Raw genomic sequence first — 24,177 nt, 5'->3', positions numbered from 1 at the left:
ATAATAATAGTAATAGTTTGAACATTTTAAACAGTAGTATAATAAAAGTCTTTCAAATCCCTGTATTGGGTTCTGTAAATGTCATGTCATCATGTCAATGTCATTAAAATACTAGTAAATGTGTAGCCTTGTTGAGGAATGAAACCCATACTACTTGACTGTCCTTCGCTATTATACTAGTACGATAATTATCTCCACCAGGCCAGAATGTCCGGAAGGCGGAGATTACGTTTTCGCCCCCGTCTGTCTGTGTGTCTGAACAGCTAATCTCTGGCACAGCTGGACTGAAACTTTGCACGCACACTCCCAGTAGGCCAGGGAGAACCTCCACACCACATTTTTCAAATTGGCCTCAGGGTGACGCTCTAACAGTCACTTCACATATTGGCATATATAAATCAACATTTCGGCCAAATTGTTTTGCCTTGACGTACTGTATTTTTTTGTGCTTAGTAAATGTTTGTCGGAGCAAAGCTCTTTTTTTGATTAAATGTTTTATTATCAGCTCTGAAGAGCTGATCAGTGTTCAGACCCTGCAACTAGTCGTCACTTTCTCGTCCCTTTTTCCTCATTGGCTGGCCTTGGGAAATGATCGGATCTGACTGAACGGTAAACAGAACCCGGACCGGCTTGGGAACACTATTATGAGGATTCAGTGATCATGCCGTCTGTTTTATCACCCAAAAACAAGTTTAATATATATATTATTAGTACTTTTTAAAGGGTTTAGCTTGTTGCGAGCTGATATATATGACTACGTCATTTCTTGTTTATTTGCCAGACCCAAGGGGTCGGGCTTACATGAGGCTTTGTACCTGTTTCGTCCATACATGGGCATGGTCACTTTGTCCTCCGGCCCCAGCCAAAAAAGTCTGTCCCCCTTTCGTCCATACATGGGCATAGACACAGGCTGACACGTCATGTGAAGTCCGGCTTAGCCGTGACGTAGTGCTCTGATCTTATAAAGTACTTATTCTGGGTCTGGCAGAACCAGGTCTCCTGGTCTTGTTTAATTTAGAGTAGCCAACTTTTTTTTCTCACCCTTTTTTCCCCAAAAGTCGTTATGCCAATTAATTCCTCTCCACAGTGCTCTCTCCTGATAGGCTTAAAGTTTGTCACCTACCTGAAAATGTACTATATTCTGTTTACTAAAGAGCTTGAGAGACCCCTGTGACCAAACGAACGCTCTGTAGCAATGATTACTATCAGCCAGTGTGAGATTATGTCCATTGCATTTCCTAAACCTTTCATATGGAAGTGATATTTACAGTAACAAGACCTTTATTTACTCAAAAAAATATTATTGCGAATGACAGTAAGATGTCTGTCATGCATATGGATATTTAAGGGATCTTACAGTAGTCTTACTGTACCTGTACAGTACATGTAGATGTTTCCACTAAATATGGCTGTACTAACTCCCTTCTTCTGTCTCTGAAATCCATGTGATTACATTGGGGTGGATATCACTGTTCCTCTCCCTCAGATTAATGAGTGTTGAAGAAAGAGAGAGGACAATTTGGGTTTTGATGAATCAGCCAGGGGTTCTCTGTCCTCTCAGACATGCAGACTCCATTGACTTTCTCAAGCTGGGGTTGTTGTCTTTCTTCTAGGGGCCCCTTGTATTATAATACAAGTATAACTGTTCCTTAACTATAGCCCTTATTAATAGAATAACTGTTACAATACTGTAAGGAAAGGATTGACTGTAGTTAGTAGTTATATGTTGCAGTGGCAGTGCCTACTGCCTGTTTTCTTCTCAGATGGGACAGGGGTGGAGCAAAGGGTTCAATAATTTATTACATGCTTCACAGTAACAGTATTCATTTCCATGTGTGACGTGTGAGGAATCCACCTGTGAAAGAGAAGGCAAAATATCAGTGCACAAGAAACCAGCCTGGCCTGGCTTGATGAAAACGTAAAGAATGTCCAAGGTACACTGTGCTCTTGACAAAAGTTTAAAAGCATGTATTATTCCATGGCTAATCTATAGTTTTCTGAAAATGTCCACAATATGGATTCATCTTTAAATTATGTGGTGGTGATGCATGAAGTGATAGCTGTGAAAATATATCTGAAAGAACGTGCCAAAAAGGATTGTATAAACATGACATCACACTGTCATGCCCCTGGGTACACACTACCAGAATAATAATTACTTTAACTCTGATAGTGCATGGACTATCCATCCTATGAGTAATGTTTTAGTTTTAGTTTTGGGGGAAATCCCTCTTTGAACTAACAGATTATGGGAAACTTTTGGGACTTGGGACACTTTTTTTTTTTTTTTTAATCACTTTGACTTACATAAACCAGTTTTAGAAGCCCCCTAAATTCATACAAATTCTAATGTTTTGACTTGAAGGAACAATTTTTGTCTTTAGAAATCATTCTCACAACATGCTAGTGAAGTGCAAGCTGGAAGTGATTACCAGTGTAGTTCATTATTCAGTTGGGACGAGGGGAGCACATCTAGAAAAGAGAGAGTCCCAGCCATTTAGTGGTTGAAATGAGAATTTTCCCCCCGCCTCATCAGTTTGTGAGTTAGTTCTGCAGTGTCAGCAGTCAGCACACAAAAACGGAATTCAGTAAAAGCGCTCTCCTCTCTCTGGGAGTTTTTTTTTTCTTTTTTCCAACAGCTTGGTCCCATCCCCCCTTTCCCCCTCATGAACCGACATGCTAGAAGAAACATATGCTACTAGTCCCACTTCTCACCAACTTGTGCTGCTTGAATTTGATCTCTAGAATCTGGAGTGTGTGGAGAGAGACAAAACTCAAGTGAAATTTCAATAGGAGATTTCAGTTAAAGACAAAAATCTGGGATTCTGTAATTAGTGTGTACTATTAGTGTATTACGTTTTTTTTTCCCAACTGGTGTGATTTGTAGTATTTTGTTTTGACCAGCATATAATTTGGTGGTGTCGTATTATGTTGCTCTACAGAATCTTGATAAAAGGAATGTGTAGTAGTAATAATAATAATAACCACCATAATAAATTAATTATAATTAAGTTTGTTTGTACCGAGAGGGCTGACCAAAGCAAAACCGTTTTGATCAGGCCTTAATGACAGGAAAGCAAATAAAACGAAACAGTCCTGTTCCTTAGACAAATCCTTTTGGCTTTGAGGATCTTTTTGTCTGCCAGAAAATAACTTCAAAAATGAGAACGAAAAATAAGAGCTATGGAGAAAGAAGAACATTTCCCACATAACAATTCAGGCAAACAACTGTAACAGATTTGCCAGCGTAATGACAACTAAACACAGACGGATAGGCTACCAATGAGGACCACATTATGTACTGTACATAGTAGCCTAGTTGTCATTGTGTTTTCATCTTTGTAAAGGTCACCATTATGTCTAATTTATACTTGGTTGCGCACCAAAAATCTACAAGCTCACAATGTGTCACAAGGAGCATGTAGATCTGCTATTTTTGACGTGTACACGGCACACAACCAAGTATAAATCAAGCCTCAGTCTTTCTATCCTAGTGGGCAGTGGCCAGCTACTTCACATGCAGAAAATTAGTTTACTAACATTATTCACATTTAATATTGTGCCAACCATCATTTGTGGAAAAACAATTAAGCATGCTACTTTAGTCTTGTTTAGTTTGCAGACATTTCATTATTTTATTTAAAAGAAGGGAACATTCTCTAATTAAGTCGATGCTTCTATGAATGACACTGTATTAGTTTCTTACTGCAGTTCTGTAAAGAAGGTGTTGCCATCCATGAAGGAGGCTAGGTTGATTACCATTGTTTGAAGCTCTAACATCCTTGGTAAATCAACTCGGCGACATATTTGGCAAACACTTTTTTTGTTGCTTCGCACCGTTCATATTGTGCTGTCAGTTGGGTGCGTAGCAGCAGCAGCTGTGTGTACGTTGTTTACTCGGAGGCAGATGTGTGTGTGCAGCCCTGGTGTGGAGAGTGACTGGTGGCTCGTGTTTGTTTACTGGGAATTCCAGGTCTCCCCCTAGCCTGCTCCAGGCTTCGGCTTGGAGAGCCCAGCCGCCACCATGGATCCCAGCAGCTGGAGTGGTAGCGAGAGCCCGGCCGAGGACATGGAGAGGATGAGTGACTCTGCCGACAAGCCAATGGACAGTGATGCGGAAGGGGTGTGGAGCCCTGACATTGAGCAGAGCTTCCAGGAGGCCTTGGCCATCTACCCTCCTTGTGGCCGCAGGAAAATCATCCTGTCTGACGAGGGAAAGATGTATGGTAAGTGTTAGGCCTGGCGTGTTGTTCATCTCTATTCTGTATTCATTTGTGTGCCACTGGCCATAATGTGCTTAACCCCTTAAGCCCCATTGTGTACAGTACATCAGCTATTTGAGAATAGCCGCTCTACAAGCTTACAATGTGGCACATCACGTCACGTTGTAGGCTTGTAGATCTGCTAAAATTAGACTTTTGAATTATAATGCATATAATGACATGCCCAAAGTAGGGACGGCAGGGTTAATGTGGTAAACAAAAACAAAATAATTATGAATTGAAAATGTGTGTCAACCAAAGTAAGGCCCATGTGAGACTGCCCATCAAGAAGTGGCCAGCCAGACACTCTTTTCTCTGTGGTCGGGGGTCATTACGTCCAGACCTCTTACTCTGCAGTAGTAAGAGTCTATAAGTAAAGCGTTGTCAACTATTAGCCAGTAGCAGATGGTACTGCGGCTGCCACCAGCTGTGCCCCCCCGCCCCTTCCTCCACTTCCCCCATTCCTGGCTGGGTGATGTCATGGAAAGAGGGAATATTTTCTTTCTGCCGTGTTGGACTCTCTCACAGCCTGTCAGTGTCAAGTGAAAGCAGAAAGCCCCCCTCAGGGTGTTCACTCGCAGCTGTCATGTGACCCCCCTCCAGCCAAACAAAATGTAAATTGTGAAGAGTTGCAGTGAAGCCCCTCAGCTGCCACTACAAAGAGGTGACCAGCCGCACAGACCACTCCCCGCTGCCTCTTCGTCTCCTTTGCTTCCCTCCTAATCTCCTTGCCTTCCTCTCCTCCTCTCAATACAGGCTGTGAGCGCCAAAGCAACTGAGTCACAGCCCCTCTGCTCTGGATTAGGGCATGACAAATAGGTTTTCCTGGAGAGTTTTTTTTTGTTGAACGATTCACATTACAGTGCAAGACTCACTTTTGAAATGCCGGACATCCTCCTCGACCTCTTGTAGGTTGGTTATGTTCAGCGTGCAACACCGTCGTACAACGAGGTATACATCGCGGTATTAAATAAACCGGTTTTCGTCACGTTTCGACTCTTTGACCTGAACTAAGCTTAATAATCCTCAGTGTTTATTGAACTTTGTGAGTGTAATTTCTAAGTTTAATGGATACTGAGCACTGTAATGTGTGCTACACAATGATGTAGTGTGATTCCAGATGCACTGCAAGGCACTGCAAAAGAGCTGGTCCTTAGGCTACTGTCCCCATCAAATGAGATATTCCAATGGATCTAATTATTGTAAGAAAGCAAACTATCATGGTTAGAAATTACTGCAGCAACAAGCTGCATCATGATCCATTAGGAACAATTTATCTGTTGTCTGTGTGAGCACAAAAACACCAATGTTAGCTAGAATGAAAATGATGCATTAACAGAAGGAATACGCACTTCAAGGATAAGCAATGGATCTACCAAAAAAAAGCTGCTTACAGTGTTCATGCCAGAGAATGCAGTAGGCTACTGATGGATGCCATGTATTTATTTCTTGGGAACATATTTTAAGAACAGCTATGTATCAAAAAACCTTCTTTGTAACATTTCAAGTATCAACAATTTGAGTGGCTAGGTGAGTGATTTAACACAAAGTGTTGTGTTTTCTGCTATCCTGTTCAGTTTTTATTGTTGGGGGATTTTGAATGAATCTTGTGTGTGCCGGAGAGCAGAGGGATTGAGCAGAGGTCTGTCCTACCAGATGTGCTGGGTATCCGGTTGCATATTTACCCACCAGAAGCACAGTACTCAACACTGGTGCTTCCCGTTGTCCACTAGTAGGGAAATAAATGCTTGGTGCCAGCAGAGCAGAGCATTTTAAGTGTGAAAACTGATCTACGTATAACCATGATGACACGGCAAAGTGTGATTGCTATTCATTTCCTCCTAATTAAACAGAGTTGAGCAATGTCAGTGCTAAACCTTTATAGAGCTTTTTAAAGACGATGAGAGATTCTGCAGATTTTTTAAAAGATACTGTACATTATTTAGCTGCAGTCCTATTTGAAATTACAGCAGAAAGTTTGGTGGGACTGTGAGGTTGGGAACAGATTGAAATTGGTCTTGTAAATTAGTATTTATTTATTTATTTATATTTTTTTGGGGGGGGGGGGCAGGGGCTAGTTGCTCAGCACTGCAGCTGTCGCTGGGTCCTAGTGCCAAACTCATCATAGCGTGAACTGTGACACACTCTCCAAAGCCAATGAAGCATTAAACGCGATGTGGGGCTTTCTTAAACACAAATTGGGCTGTATTTCATTCGAATGAATTGATCTTGCGATGCTTTTTTGCTAAATGCTCAATTCAGTCATAATTGTCTCATTTTATGTGTCAGAGCAAGTGTGAATACATCTTGTGTGAAATATAGAGTATTCAAGGAACATAACATTAAAACTATCCAAGTGTATGTATAACCACTGGTGTGGCAGGTGTTGGGGACCTGCGGCCAGGTAAACAGTGCTGCTGCTGACATTGCCTCATAGGAGACACCATGTCTGACAGGAGAGCCAAGAGGAATCTCACAAGCAGGCATCTTCATCTCCCTCAGGAATCTCACACCTGCCTTCCTAGTGGGGCTTCTACTGTATAGAATGCCTGTTGCATTGTTACAAAAAAACAACAACAACAACAATAATAACAATAGTAATAATAATAGTAGTATAATAACAATAATATATAATAATAACACATTATTTTCCATTGTGCATTTTCCATCAAATGCAATGTTTTTTCTTAAACCATGTCCTTTGCCGCATGCCTTAGATTGCCATCTTAGAAAGCTAGAAGGGAGCGCTGTACACTCCTTGCTAACAGCAGTTCTCTCCAGAATACCAGGAATAAAAAAATCAGGGATAATTTGAAACCCATGAAGTGGTCCTTGATGCTGATACAAGGCATTGATTTGTCTAAAACATGGCAGTGATTTGTCTTTTAAGAGGGTTGCCTGACCATGGTGAGGCTGAAGGTCCATGGGGATTATTACTGTCACAGATAGACAACACACAAAACCTCTCATGGCATCTGAGATGAAAGGAGGGTGGACGGAGACAGAGGTATTTTTTTTGTAGCCGAGAGACCCTCTGGAGAGCACAGTGTTCCATCCATAGAGAAGCTATCCTGAGTGCCCTTAAGCCCTTTGTTACCCTGGGGCAGCGCGCAGTTAATTAGCAACAGTCTCTATAGCAACTGTCTAGAGGTACAAAACAATGTCTAATTTCTGGTTCTTAGCTTATTGTGGTGTTTACCTGAAGTATTTTCTGATCTACTGAGACTGAGGTGGTGGCTGGCACCGTGCCCATTTTGAGAGACTTAATTGTAACTGGGATGGAAAACACAACAGCTGCATAGTATGCTTTACCCAGGCTTTGCCAGGGCCCTTGGGTTTACTGAGGCTACAATCAGTGTATCATAATGCACAGGGGAAACGGAGTAGAGGCCCCTGGCCGAGGGCCTTAAGACTCTGCACTTACAGAATTCACCTGCTGTGCAAGGCTGCATCCATTTATCCCAGAAATAGGGTTGATATGTGGAATGACACGCTTTATTCAAATTGTATGTTTATTCAGTGTGTTGTATATTTGCACCTGCCCTGCAGGCTGGGTGACATTTTCTTCCCCCACCTTTGTTCTTATCTTCTTTGTTCTGCAGACTAACAAATCTGCCGAGACATTTTAACACCTAAAAAGAATGTTTTTGTTATTTTTCCTTTTCATTTCATGTAATTACAATTCCTTGCATTTCATTGCAATTAGTTCAGCACTGTAGTCATATTGAGTAAATATGCTTTAATAGTTTGTTATATACACTAGAAGGGGGGCGCTCACTGGGGCACATATCTAATAATAATAACATTAATATTAATGGATTACATTTATATCAGCACTTTAGTGCTTCACAGTAAATGGGGAAACTCCCCTCAACCTGAACCACCGCCAATGTGTATGTATACAGGCTCACACTTTACACTGCTATGGATAAAGCACTAAGGCAGTCATAAAGCATTCTAAATATCCATCATATAAAATAAATATTGAGTGACTCATGAATCAGCATGTGGAATATGGTGGTGTTCTCTGTGTGCCTGGCTCTGCTTTGCTTCTTGTCAACAATAACCACAATGCATCCAGTGTCCGAAAATTATTAATTGCACGTCCTGAATCAGACTATCCCCAGTTGGCTGTTCCATCCACTTCATAGGATGCCTGCATGCAGGAGACAGGGTGCTGTCCACTGTCCGTGCATTTCAATCTCATCACGTATCTGGTGCTGTGCCGAAGGTTCAGCCGGTGTAGTATCAGAGGGTCAGCCGTCCAGAACAGGGTTGGTCTGTATGTACTGTATTTATGCATGTCCCTACAAAAGTCGACCATCTGCATGTCTCCACAAAAGTTGACCAATCACAGCGAACCATACAGCTCAGCTGATTCTGCTACGCCAATCACAGCTCACCTCAAGCTGCTAAACTCATGTTAGCACATTAACACTACATTGCTGTTTGGTTCACAAAGTGCACACCAAACTGCTATCCATAGCTACAGATTACACAGGGGAAGCCATGCGTTTATGTAAAGCTTTCCTATTACTACTCTGCTGTTTGCTCTGCCATCTCATCAGTGATCCAGACTAGACCCCTCCTGTGGGAACTAAGTGGCACTTGGTTTGCAGGGATGCCAAGGATGAGTTAGTTATAATGAGGAGACCTGGCTTGCCCTCGGTGGCCCAGCTCTGGGCTCATCTTGCTGGGCAGAGTATGCTCTGAGACAGAGCGAGCGGACTTGAGCTTCCCTGCTGGGTGGATAATGAGGAATTCTGGGATCAGCTCAGGCTCCCCGAGTTACCTGCATTCACTCAGAATGGAGTGAGGAACTTCAGTGTAGGAGACACATTGCACTCCTCCAGAATAATCCCTTATTTGTTCCTCGGCCATTATGTCATTGTGCCTGTGTAACACTGGTAGTGTAACAGACATGTTTCCACTTCCACTTTTTTTCACTAAAAGGAACTCACACGTTCACTCCACATAAACAGGATTGGTGATGGAATGTTGGGAGGGGTCATGCTGAATATGGGTAAAAAAAATCTGCTGTGATAATATAGTAATTTTGTCATCATGGGTCACTATTGCAATGATACTTTCCTTTCTATTTTCTAGTCTCAAATCGTTTTTTTCCAACTTCCTGAATGCTTTATTTTGTACTGGAGACAAAGCCTTTACGTGTTTGTTTCTTTTTAATTGAGGTTGCCTTTCAAAGACACTGCACTGATGCATTATTAAGGGCTTAAAGGCACATGACAGCTCAGCGTGTAAAATTCGAGGAGGGCACGTATTTCATGTGGTCTTTATGCTGTCACCTTAAACAAAGCTCTTTGCTGACAGTCCTACTGGGGCTTGTCAGCACCTGTTGTTTTGTACCCCGGGCAATACACGGAGGCGAGGAACATGTGTCTAATAAGCCTAGTCAAGGAGCTTGTATTGGAGTACAGGTGACAAAATCATCCAGGTGGCACAGTAAACAATTTGAGATCTCGATTCTGCCCCTCCGTAACAGTGACTGAATTATCTTCAGTGTCTTGACACCTGTGAGATTGTTGAAGAAATGAATTAAAACATTTGCATAACTTTTGCTGAGCAGCAGCATTATGTGTGATGTGCAGAGCATATTATTTGACAGGCGTCTGCTTGGGGGCACTGTTTGAGGGTCTAGCAACATGTTTCACTTTGCTAGTGACCCTATTAACCCTATTCACACAGCGGCCATTTTGCTCTTATGTCATAGAATGTCACCCCACCCCTCAAGTATGATGTAAGTGCAAAATGGCTGCTGTGTGAATATGGTCATTCTGAGCAATATGACCAAGCTTGACATGCTGTCACTTAGTTGTCTGAGATTCCATGTCCAGCTTGCACGCTGCTTTAACCACAGCCCAAGGCTATCAGGGGGCTCATGCCACGCATGGCTGCTCATGTTGTTGTTACTTGTTGACCAAGCTGTGATGAAATGCCATTGGCATTGGTCGGCTTACTGCTGTCGCCACATTAGATGAGAAAATAATACATCATGATTTCATATTCTCTTCAGAAAGTCTGTACTGTACAATGAGATCAAGTACAATTAAAAATATTTCAACATTTTAACCATTCCCACTGTTTTGAATTGAGCGCTGTGGAACGTTTCACGATGCAAAGTTATCTGCATTGGTTTGGATTTTAGTCTTCTCTCTCTGGATTTCTTTAGTGCATTTCTATTTTCTAGTGCAACAGAGTTCATGCAGAATCCAGACTATCATCCCTTTAAGTGGTGAAAATGTTTTGATTAAAACTGTCAACATACTGTATGTTCACGGAAAATTGAAATACTCCTTTAAGCTAAAACATGCAGCACTGTAGCTGTTGTGAAAGTAAACGTGACTTTTACAGATTATTTTATTCTTTGACTGTCTGCTGTGTTCCAAATGTTGGATTTTAAATTCAACAGTGACTTGCTGGGTTTCTAGTGTCTAAAACCAGTGTCTAATCATTAATGTATCTATTTCTAGCATAGCCTTGTAGAATAGGAAAAAGGCTACAAAATGAACAAAAAAATTTATCAATCTATGCCTTCGTGATTTGACCACACTTTATAAACGTTTTTGTTTTGTTTTGCAGAGCTGTTTGCATGGGCCGGTTGGATAGCAGGGCATAATTCTCTGCCTGAATCAGGAGTTTATGGGGTGTGTCCCAGCTCTTGAGGTCTGTGTGAGGCCCTCAGTGCACAGCTTCTGGTTTCAGGTTGCACAGTCCCAATTGGCTGCTTTTGTTTGACTAAAACACAGTGGAACTCTGGGCTTCTTAAAGATGCAGTGTCACTTATGTGCTCTGTTCGAGAAATTGTCCGTTTCGTACCGAGGAGGACACCATCTATTGATGAAACACTTTTACACTGATGAGATCATTTTGCGCTGATGGAACCATTTTGTATAATCAGTGTGAGAATGGTTTCTGAATGACTGCATTATTCTGTCATCTAGTGCTCTTCTGACACTACACTGCAGTTTGAGTGTTGATGTCTTCTATTCCTCTATCGGTCATGGAAAAGTGACTGGCTCTCAAACTCCGAACATATAGGAGATAGGAGGCACACATATAGCCATCTGAAGATTATTTCTTCATCATGAATACTCAACACATTGTAGTCTGGCCCAAGGGTCCTTTAAGTTCATTGCTCTTGGTATGAATGGAATGTGGGCCATGTCATAACATAGATTGTTATGATATAGCAGAGCACATTGGCTGTATTTATCATGCTGTTACTGCAACATAGTTGTTTTCACTATAGGCTGGAAGGGACATTACTATTTTGGATTGTTAAACTGGCCACGGCTGAATTCCATTCTTCTAGGCAAGACACTATGGTGTACCTCTCATTCTAGAGAAAGTGAGCACATCACGATCACAAAGTTTGACTTCTCATTTATACACATTGGTCAGTGCTAACACTTCGTCCCTTGTTCCCAGATGCCAAATTGATCCTGAGAGATTGAAAATATTGATTTGACTCTGTGCCTTACCTTGTTGTGGGGAAAGGAGGGGGCTGTACCTTGCCGCCTGTCACCGTCATGTTCACACATGGTCTCGCTCCACAGCCAGTTCCTCAGGGGACTCATAATTACAGCCATCCTCTCAGATTAGTACGCCGGCCTGTCCAACTGTAGCTCCACACCACGGTCGTTTGTTTTGTCGTTTTCGCCCCCCCCCACCCACCCCACCCTCTCTCTCTCCTGAGAGACACACCTCAACACAATGACCAGGCCAGCTTAGGCAGTAATGTAGTGATGATAAACTCAGTGGCTCCTAATTGATAGAGTGATTCAGACAAGGGCTGGCTGCGTGAATTGGTCCCCTGTGAGTGTGTTGCATAGAGCTGGAAGGAGCAGCGGGCTTCAGCCGTAGTCTTCCCTGACAAAGGTAGACCGGGGACAAAGCAGGACCTGCTGAGTGATAAAGAGGCTGCCTTTACCTCCTAACCCTTGTCTGAACATGAGCACAGTTCAACAGAGGTTGGCTGCTGTAATGCTCTCTGTCTCCAGGAAGGCTCAGGTTAGTGACCTGCTACTTTCTGATGTCTTGTAAGGTTTTGAGAGAACATGTCACCTTTAGTCCCCCATTGTTCTGCAAATACATTATCTCAACCACTTCTGACCCAACCACTGCAATAAAGCCTTTTATCCAGCTCAATACGGTCATTTCAAGTTAAGTATTGATTTCTTTCAGTGTCCAGAGACAGAAAATGATGGATTTTTAAAGAGCAGTTAATTAATTTATCAATAGTGTTTTTTTCTTCTTTTTTAGGTCATTTAATGCGTCTTGTATTCATTAATCAACTTGAAGTCTAAACAACAGTGAGGTCTCTTCCTTTACTTCCATTCAATTGAGTTATGGAAGTGCATCAGTAGACTTTGCAAAGCCTAATAACTGGCCACTTTCTGAAGGTCAGAACCACTGGCCAATTAACACCAGGGAATTTATTATACAATGATACTGTGTGTGTGTGTGTGTGTGTGTGTGTGTGTGTGTGTGTGTGTGTGTGTGTGTGTGTGTGTGTGTGTGTGTGTGTGTGTGTGTGTGTGTGTGTGTGTGTGTGTGTGTGTGCGTGTGTGCGTGCACATGCCTTTAAATGGGGGTATGTACAGTAGTCTCACATTAACCAGACAATTGGATACCAATGTCTGTGGCAAAACTATTGAAAAGTGGATAAGGACCGCCACCTAAGAATTGTTTATATGAATTGACCCACCACAGACCTCCTTAGACCAACCATGGACTAGCATCACAGTCCAGCCAATCAGAGGCATACCTGTAGTTTTCTCTGGCAAAACATGGATATGCTGACTTGTGATTCAGACCCTCCGTTACTAGAATTGATGAGTTAAGATGGTGGGTCTGACCAGTGACCACATGAAACTAGGGAGTATGTGATCCTGACCAGTGACCACATGAGACTATATGGTGGATGTGATCTTCCCTCCCAGCAGACAGCACTGTATTAGATGCGCAGACAGTTGTTTAACGAAATAATATGTCAGCAAGCATGCAGCAAGTGTGTATGTGCATGCACTCGCCTGTATGCAGTGGTGGAAAAAGTACTCAATTGCTTTACTTAAGTAAAAGTATCAATACTGCAATGTAGTAATACGCTGTTACAAGTAAAAGTCCGGAATTCAATATTTACTTGAGTAAAAGTACAAAAGCATTGGCATCAAAATGTACTTAAAGTACCAACAGTAAAAGTACTCATTATGCAGAATGTCCCATTTCAAGTTTTCAAATCTATAAAAATCTTTTGAAAATAGCAGATCTACAAGCTCACAATGCGTCGCGATGCGAGCCTGTAGATCTGCTATTTTTAAATGGCCGAAATGTATACAGAGCTGAAGTGGTTAATGTAGGTGTTGTAATAATAATCAAAAGTAACTAGTAACTCAAGTTTTCAAATAAATGTAGTGTGTAAAAGTACAATATTTGCCTCTGAGATGTAGTGGAGTAGCAGTAAAAGTATTGGAAATTGGAAATACTCAAGTAAAGTACAAATACCTTAAAATTGTACTTAAGTAAATGTACTTAGTTACTTTCCACCACTGCCTGTATGAGGGGGTGTTTACTATTGTGCCTCTCAGAATAGCACTAGGGTGAGTGATCATTAAGTCTGCAGGCATGCAACTTTGGCCGAGAAGTCTTTCGTAGGGACTCACACTTCCATTGTGTGTGCGTGCCTGCGTGCGTGCGCGCGTATGTGTGTGTGTTTGGGGGCGGGGGGGGGGGGGGGGGCACAGGAAGTTAAGCCACCCAATAGGACGCTGGTTGGCAGGAGTCAGATGTTGGGAACAGCAGACTTTATCCTCTGTCTTTCTAAATGGATTTTAGTGGCATACGGGTGTGAGCTCTGACTAGCCATGACCCTTATTGAGAGAACAGGGATTTGAGGTTATGGCATGGAGCTTTTAGAACCACACCTTACATGGGAAACACCTGCAGTATCACAGCAGCCGCTTTACTTTATTTATAGCTGACATTGTTTCAGATGATCAGAGGTCCAAACTATTATTATCATTTATTTTTTCAACTTGGCAGTTACACATGAATCATTCAAGTGAATGTATTAGTAATGCAGAACTCTGTTGAGTCAACGTAGTCCTGTTGGGCACTCAACATAGGCAGATAGAATGGACTAATATCACAGCATCCACCGTCCCAAATGAGAGAGACTATTGTTCCTAATCACAGCAACAAGTTGACTTCAGTGCTAGGAAATAGATTCTCATGCCCCTGGCAAGCAGCGACTCCTCTGCAATATTGTGAGTTGGCTTCCTGCACCTGTATGCTATTCCCAATACCAGAGACGAAGGACCGTCCTGATGAATGCCTTCATATTGTTGGTTTAGTCTATTGTCATGCTAATACCTGCCTCAGACCCTTGAGTCATCTATCACGGTTGACAGGAAATCCAGGAAATCCAGGGCCATTGTTTGGACTCAGTACTCCGCACACGCACGCACACACGCACGCACGCACACACACACACACACACACACACACACACACACACACACACCCCCACACACACACACACACACACACACACACACACACACACACACACACACACACACACACACACACACACACACACGCACACAAGCTAATGACACAATTGAGGATTAAATAATTATTAAATATATGGTATACTGGACAGCATAATACATTTTTATCATAAAAGTTATAGCCCAGTCTTAAATCTTAAAAATCTCGGTCAGGAAAGTATGTGTAATGGTTCATCATAGTTGAACACGATGCTTCTCGTGCGTCGGACCTCACACGCTTCAGTGTCTACAACGCGCAAGACACTCCGCCTCTTTTTTTATCTTATGATGGAAGTGAACAGGAAAGCTAGCTGCTGCGTCTGAAGCATCTGGCGCAGATGTGTGAGTCCAGCCTAATGCTGTCCTGTGTGCTACAGAGAGAGCAAAGCAGGGTAATGTCGTCCTGTGTGCTACAGAGAGCAGAGCGGGGCGAACCACATGAAGAGATCGTTTGCGTGTATGACCAGGCGAACTGCCGTTGCCTTCCAAGCCAGGCCCACTGCTTCTGTCTCCCATTCACTGACATCATGGCAGACCGCTCGACCAGATGTGACTGTGGTCGGGTCTGCGTTAAACAAAAGTGCTGTTACAGGAAATGAGTGCTTTTAAAAAGAAAAAGAAAAAAATACTGGAGCAAAGCAGGAGTATATCGTTCTTGCCAGTCAGAAGACACAGCCAAGGCAGTTAAAATGTTTAATGTGCCATTACTTAAATTAGCCCTGGTGTTTATCATATGCGGATGCATAAAGCCTTGATGCTGTGTTCATATGGAACCTTTTTGTTAGTATGCCAGTGGAGCTCATTACTAACGTGTCAGTATTGATGAATATGTTGTTTGGATCAACTTTTTTTCTGTTTCTGTTGCCCTAAATAGTTCCACATTAGATGTTATCTGGTCTGGTGGAATGTTTTGAATGTGAACGCTAATCATGTCACAACCTTTCCTAGATGTGCAATATAATGTTGATATTCTGACAAACAGGTGGCATGGCAGGCAATATTACAGCATCACCTACCTTCCTCTGAAACCATCCTCCCCAAATTAAAAAAGCTGCTGCTTATCAGAATCAACTTTATTTGTCACATCACAGGTTTACAGATGTAAAGATTATGGACATACAGTAACATATGTAGAATAACTTAGGGTTTTATTTTGTACCAATGTATCTTAAAGTCATACTATGTAACTTTTTCAATTAAACTAAAGTAATTTTTTAATACTGTAGTCTTTCACTGGTATATTTTCCACAATAATAACTCAATATAAATGTGTTTTTTTAATAAAACACTACTTTTTAATTTATGCCAAAATGACTAGGCCTACCTATACAGAGAACGCTTTTAGTTGTGTGCCCGCTGTGCCGTCCATTTAGTTATAAGGTTTTTCTTTGTTTTATAGTTATTTTATATAACTTGTATAGGCCGAGATTACCATCTGACAAGTATGTTTCTTCTCGGTTTACAGTCTGGGGTTCGCTTCTTTTTGTCTACTACATTGTCTGTGAGAGGGGGGGGGGTTGTTAAGGGTCGCGGCTCGCATAGTTTTGTTTCCCCAGACGTCCCAGGCGGGTGGTGATTTATTTTTTCTCAATGGCCGGCCTGTCACACAATTCTTAATCTCAGTCTTGTTTCTCCTGTGAGTTCGCTGAATGCGTGTGGATGTTGTCACTGTTTACGAGACATTTTGTTGTAAGGATGAAATAAAAATAGCAGATCTACAAGCTCACAATGCATTGTGATGTAATACATTTTGTAGATCAGCTATTTTAGCAAATGTTTTATTTTGAAATGTTTGTACACATTATACTAGACTGTGGGGAACGATGCAAGTTGTGAATGCATGCCCCACCCAGTTTTGTAATACCTGTTGTACCCATTGTCAGAGTACCTGTTGTACCCGTCTGTCTGTCTGCTTCGATGCCGGGCATCGCACTCCCTCAAGTCATCGCCAATGCGCATTTGAAGTCGGTCAGTCCCATATATGCGCATGACCATATATGGGCAACGCGTTGTATCTGTGATTCTGGACAACCGGACCTCCATATAGACCTATATATGGGTAAATCAGTCGGATCGGAGGTTCTGGACAACCGTACTATCCTACCAATTCGACGCCAGGACTTCCTCGGATCACCGGCGACACACGTGCCGAGTTTGAAGTCGGTCAGTCAGACGTTCTCGAAATACGCGAACTACAGACGGACGGACATACACACAGAGATTTCGCACATTTATTGTAAGATATCTCTGTATAATTATTATTATATAATTATAATATATATATATATATATATTTATAAGTCTATATATGTATATATAAATATATACAGTAAACTGTATATATATGTACTGTATTTATTTATTTCTATGCCCAACATAGGGACACCAGGTTGGAAGTGGTTAAAGTATAATGTGCTGATTAGGGAAGAGTCTTCCTTACCTCGGTGGTTGGTCTGTGGTTGACTGTTGCGGTGGGCTCTGCCGTGGAGGGGCTATTGTTAGTTACAAAACAGGGATGGAGGGAGCCTGTCCTAGGATCCTTGGAGAAAGGATGCTAAGAGCCAAATTGGATTTCTGACTGAATGAGGAATCAGCTGCCTGGGGGACAATCCGGGGGGAAGAGTTGAGCCACCATCTCATTGTGGGGCTGCCGCTAGAGTGCCATTCATATGTCCCCAGAACCTCCAGGGTCATTGGGATTCAAGGGAGAGTTCACTGTGGTCGGGTGGGGAAAGGAATACACACCCCTCCAGCTGCCAAGCAGCAGGACTCCTCTTGGGGTCATGTTATAAATATCTAATCCTTTTCCTGCTGCTTTGAGTGACAACAGGAATGCCCCTTAAAGAGTTAACACTCTCACTTCTGTATCTCTTGTCAAAACTCCAGAGGTCTCTACCTCAACTGTAGCAGTGCAGTGCTACGTCTTAAGAGGGTTGGTCTGTGTGCATGTCTGTGTGTGCGAGTGTGTGTGTTTGTCCGGCTCGAATCTCAGTTGGACCAATCAGTGCTTGTGTGTTTGTTACCAGTAGGCTAACTTAGTGCATCCACCCATTTAGTTTTTCTTTACATTTTGTTTTATATTATTCTAAATATTTAATATTATAATGGAAGTCAGTGGGGCTCAGATTGGGCTGAAACATAGATGACTAATGTCACAGGCTGGCCGCAGTACGACATCCACATTAGAGCAACGCCATTCGCCATTTTTTAAGTTATTACCGGGAAATAAACTACAGCATTACCGTAACCCCAAAAGTGAAAACAAAAGCATAAAAAGATTATTCAAATTAAATTCAATGTTAAGGTGTCAACAGCTGCACAAGGGATCACTGTGACTGTTCTCTAGCACATTCAGTGTGGTCAACTATATTTCAACACAAAAGCAGTGGGGAGTGTAGGACTTACAAACAGGTCCTCAAGTATAACGATGAAAAAATTATAAGCAACTAATGTTGGTGCATAACCATAATTATATTGGGGTCCATGGGCCAATGAAAGCCAATTCAGGGGGTCCATGCCCTGAAAAGGCATGAAATCCTCAGATTTTGTGTATGTTCTTGATCATCTTAACTGAGGAACTGATCATTTAGCATGTCACTCTTAATGTTAATTTCAGCATGAAGCATCTCCCTTTATCATTTTATATGAAATACAGACCTAATATTTAGGATTAACTGTGAACAATCCACTAAGTTGTGAGCATATTGTGGTAGCATTGCTTCAAGTAGAGTAGACACTGGCTAGCTACAGTATAACACACTGACCATAAATCATACCCAAATTAAAATGAGTATTTCATGTGGTTACCTCCTCCTTAAACATCACAAAGCGCCATCTCCTTCAGTGCAGGAGCCCTGTTCATCCGCCTCATTCAGCTATTTCAGGCAGGGTTGTAAGAATATGGGGAACCATTTGTGGCATAACCAGGGAGAAGGGTGTGAGTCGGTATGTTGACAGACAATGAAGTAATACATGGGATTGAGGCCGTGATGGAATGAGAGGTCACTGGCCGTTGCCTCACACACTTTGTGGCAGTAATTCATCCTACTTCAGCACCTTGCAGAGTGATGAACAGCTCCTGGCTCGCACAGTACAGTCCTCAGTGTTAATTTCACTCACGGAGTGTATAATCTTGATGTTGAATCAACATTTACTGTGTGGGTTTCAAAGCTTCAGTGCTTTATTGCACTATTATTACTTCTACTACTACTCCTCCTACCTACTACTACTACTACTACTACTACTACTACTACTACTACTACTACTACTACTACTACTACTACTACTAATAATAATAATAATAATAATAATAATAATAATAATAGAACACTCCTTAACACATTCCATGCCAGAGTTTAATATCATAATGTACTCACCAGTGCCAGCGTTTTATTGTTGTTTTTTTGTTATTTTCATGTCGCCACAGACCTCGCTAAATCCGTTAAAAGTGCGCGTTCATTTGGTTCTAAACACACAGGGGATCTGTGTGAGACGAGCAGTGAAGACCCTTCGCTTTGCGATCCGCCATCTTGAAGCTACAGCGGTGAATGCTAAACAGCGATCAGCGATGACAAAAACAACAACCGAGATAATCGACTTTTAGGTTTCATTTTAGACAGGAAGCGGATACGATCGGAAAAAACGGAACCCGGATAATTCCGTTTCCGGTGGTGCTACAATGAAATGTGTCGTACCGGAAGTGAAAAAAAGTGCAATGTGAACTTTAAAAAAAAAACACTTCGCGTAGGTCTACGCGATTGGCACGTGGCAGCTTTAAATAGGTTCGCGTAGATCTACACGATTGGCAGTCAATGTGTTAAGGGGCGCTCAGGTGGCACACCACTGCCCACCACCGTGGAGTCTAGGGGTTCGAATCCACCTTGGTGCCTCCAGCTTTGTCGAGCGTCTATACAAACACAATTGGGGAGGGTGATATTTGTCACTGCATACACTCCTACGGGCGGCACCTGTCAGCGGGGAGCGTTGGGCGGGAGGAGTAGAGGCGCTACGTTCTCCCGGTGGGGGCTCCTCGCTGGCAGGTGAGTCAGTAGGATACAACAGCAGAGACAACACACAGTGAGTCAATTGGCATAACGACTAAAATTGGGCTGAAAAAGGGGTAAAAAAGGCAAACAAATTCAATAAAAAGAACACTCCTTAATACTTACTAATAATATAACAGATTCTAATTATACTATTTATTTCAGTCTCAATTCATTAATAGTTACTAATAATATAACAGATACTAATTATACTATTTATTTCAGCCTCAATTCATTTTCGTTCCCTGGCTAAATTATTTTTTTAAGTATGTTTTAGTCACTGTAGATGGCCTACATTAAAAGCTTAAAAGGCCAACTTGTTAACCTGTTTCAGAGAAGTTAATACTATGAGCATGGTGTGACTGTAGAGTACTACTGCAAGGGTTTTCAGTGCCGTGACCCCCCAAAATAATCATATTTGAACTAGGGACGTCCCACCCTGACAAGCACTTGGGGACCCATATGTGGGTCCCGACCCACAGTTTGGGAACCACTGTACAACATAAATAAGAAACCCCAATGTCTGTTTTTTAACCTGCTCTAAATCACTGACATTCCTCAGTGATTTACATTCCTCTGAACAAAACATTTTCTATAAGAATTAAGAACATTTAAAACATGAACTGCTCATACAACAGTGAAATCAATATAAAATCTTTTAAATGTTCCAAAAAAAATCTATGGGAGCCAAAAATATTGAGACAAATCAGCAAAAATATTGAGACAAATCAGGACTGGCAGTGGAGTCGCCAGAATTAGATCAATATCAATCCATCACACTACACAGTACAATCTACTGTTAATTTAACTATGAGAGTGTACAAATGTAATCAAATGGACCCTTAAATTAATACTGAGGATTTTGCCGTGTAGAAGCACAGTTTCTACCACGTATTAAGTGTAACAGAAAGATTGGTTGTCTGTCATGTCAAGTGTTGGTCCTTAACAAATACAGATACTTAGTTGAGCATCGTGTCTCTCACCAAAAATTGCAGACCTACAAACTCACTACGCATCGCAGCGTGACACATGCTATTTTCATTGCGAGACACTAGCGTGCAACTAAGTATAAATCAGGCCTGAAAGTGAACAGTCACCAAAAAAAGTGTTCTGTGCAAACACAGGAAAGAAAAAAACAATACAGGCTGGCCACGACCCGCTGAGCTTTTTTTCTGCAGCCTGGTGAAAAGAATGAATTATTCAACAGTAAGCAAGCTTTCAGCTGGCCATTTGTGTGCTTTGATCTTGGACTCAGGCGTTTGCATGAATGCCTTTATTGTCATGTTATGTGTACACAGCGTGTGAATTATTGAAAATAGTGCGGGCCGTAGCTTCATCTGGTAAAGTTTACTCTGCAGGCGTACTGGGCGACCAGGCCGCGATTGTAAATCCCCAGATGTTGTTTATTTGTCCAAAGAGATCACATGACCGGGTTCACACGGGCTGGCCTCACCTAAACGCTCTTCAGGAGAAGAGAGCTGTGGGGTCAACCGTGAGGTCTTACCTTTAACAGCCACACACACACACGCGCGCACACACACGCGCGCGCGCGCACACACACACACACACACACACACACACACACACACACACACACACACACACACACACACACACACACACACACACACACACACACACACACACACACACACACACACACACACACACACACACACACACACACACACACACACACACACACACACACACACACACACACACACACAGAGCTGAACAACAGATGTCTAGGTGTGGCAGATGCATGCATACAGCCAGGTGTTTGCGGGGACAAAACAGGTCTTGTGTTCCCGTGTGACATTGCGTGAGCCCATGTAGCTAGCTTAAAGGGGTATTTCACTTTAAAACACTTCTGGGGTCATTTTAACATCTACTCTGGCTTTTGTATGCACCCCAGACAAAAAAGTTGCTTGATCCAATATATTTTTGATATTCACTTGATCAGACACACGTCCCTCCCTACTTCTGGTGACTGCTATTTTTTGCCCTTTTTGAAATTTGTAAAATAGGTCTTAAGTGATTAACATGGAAGGATTTAAGCATGTCTTGGTCAAGCAAGAACTGTAGAGAAATAACAACAAATATTCTATGGACATTGATTTTTCCCTTTTTTAAATAATTGCCCTTTTTTTGTGGATTTTTTTTTTGCAAAGTCCCATGGCTTCCAGATAACGTTTTTTGCTTCAGCAGAGAGGAAGTGAGAAGGGGAGAGTGGGGATGGAGCAAGGGGGAGATTTGGAGGGAAGCGGAGACACGGTCTCTCCCTCCCCTTTGACAAAGTGTTAAGTGGCAGTAATTCAAGCAGCATTACTCCGACCGGCCCAGCCTTTCATTTGGCACACCTGAGCAGAGTGCAATCCCCGGCCGCACAGCAGGCGGAGGCTTCAGCCTGTCTGCCTTCATGTTTCCATTACACAAACAACAGGAAGGCTGCACATCACTCAGCCTTGTTCTAGGGCCAGCGGATCCAGCGTAGAGACTGACACCTCTGCTATGCTGATTTATGTCAGTTTACTGATTCTAATGTGCTGTGTTCTTACATTACGCTATCCATAATGCTGGAAGCACCGCTAATGGTCTGTATTAACCCTTTTACAGTGTACTTTGTTTCCTAAGTAAAAATGTAAGCGTAGGGGCCTTTAATTGATTATGATGTGAAAGTAGAATAAAAAAAAACGTTTCATTATGTTGAGGTGCATTACATTGAGGCTTAAAACAGATCCATGGCAGTGGTTGGCTACAGCTGGACACATAATTAGAGTGCGTCTTTACCTATAATTTGTGTAATAGTTTGGGCTTGGCGGCATGTTATTACCATATGAAAAGGCTAAGCAGGGGTCATTGTGCATTGCTGCAGCAATTAGAGCAGAGCAGTGGGCAGAAGAATGTTTGGAGCCGCTGTTAATTAGAAATTTCTACAAAGCTATGCTTTAATTATAAATTAGTGAGAGCAGCACTGTTTTAAACGAATATATTTCCGTCGCCATTAGTTTCTGTAACAGTATGAAGGTCTAGGTCTGTTTCCTTTCATAGCATAGTCTTTGAAGAGAATGGGACAAAATTAAATTAATTTGAAAGGCTGTATTGATGCAAGGCTTTTTCATGCTAATGTAACATGGTGTTCTCACAAGAAAATGAATCCGGTTTGCTCATTTGTTAAGATGCACGAGCCTGCTATGATATGCATGAACTTGAAACATGAATTGTGAATAATGGAACTTGAACTTGCAGTTTTCATATAGTATAATCTAATATAATGATACATTGTGAATACAATAGCAAGTGTTGATTCCTGATTAATCTATGCAAGTACTTTAGACCCTAAAATGTATGTAAAATAAGATATAGCAGAAAAGGATGGTAAAGGCATCAAGTTATCTGAGCGCAAACAAATATATTGAAATTGCTCCATCAACTATGGAGGTAAAATCACTCAAAAACATGACATAATTGTATAATAAGAAACAAAGACAGGCATGCTGGAATTTAAATAGAACATTTTTACATTACTAAACTGATTATTTGTTTGTGAAAATGTTATTACATAACATTACATCTCAAAATTCAGAATTGAATTCTAAATCTAGTTATTTTTTGCATTTACTCTTCCACCTATTGGATGATTTATATTAGCTTGAAGTTTGATTGATTGATTGTTTGTTTGTTTGATTGATTGATTGATTGATTGATTGATTGATTGATTGATTGATTGACTATTTTATTAACATGTTTGTATGTTAACAGTAGGGCAGTACAGTACAGTCAAAAAGCTCTAGGGGGCTTGTTTCCATTGTGGTCCATTATACTCAAGATATACAGTACATAGAATATTAAGTGTAAGTGTATTAACCACATTAACCCTGTCGTCCCTATTTTGGGCATGTCATTAAAGCTAAAAATATTTTATTATTGTATTATTATATATATATATTTGTATACACCCCCGGCAAAGTATAGAGGGCTTAAGTAGATAATGTGAGCCTTGTTAACATGTCAACTTTCAGTTTTATGATAGGCCACCTCTCATTAGTTCATTGTGACTCTGTTTATGTACTTTATGAATGACATAGACACGTCTGAAAGTATTTCAGACGTGTCCATTTTCTTAACAGTGGAAAGTCTATACTAGTAGATCTAGTAGTAGTAGTAGCCTATATAGTCCAACGGCAAATTTTTAAACCAAGGATATGACTGCGCAGCCACGGTTGTGAAAGTGTTGTCCTTTTAAACTTTTGATCTTTAATTAATGTCTAGGACTTGCTATCCCATCAGTTTTATTAG

General features: G+C 41.6%; 1 protein-coding gene across 1 annotated transcript in view; it reads left to right on the top strand.

Annotated features, from left to right (window-relative positions):
* The window catches only part of tead1b (TEA domain family member 1b), a 58,917-nt gene that overhangs the window by 12,715 nt on the left and 22,025 nt on the right, over positions 1-24,177 (top strand). The window contains exon 3 of the mRNA XM_080431229.1: positions 3,974-4,226. Coding sequence (XP_080287355.1) covers positions 4,025-4,226 — 202 coding nt within the window. The 5' untranslated portion in view covers positions 3,974-4,024. The remainder of the gene's footprint in view (positions 1-3,973; positions 4,227-24,177) is intronic.

Source organism: Gymnoscopelus braueri, assembly GCF_963280865.1.
Source record: "Gymnoscopelus braueri genome assembly, chromosome: 1".
NCBI lineage: Eukaryota > Metazoa > Chordata > Actinopteri > Myctophiformes > Myctophidae > Gymnoscopelus > Gymnoscopelus braueri.
The sequence above is the reverse complement of the archived record's forward strand: the minus strand, read 5'-3'. Positions and strand labels throughout refer to the sequence as shown.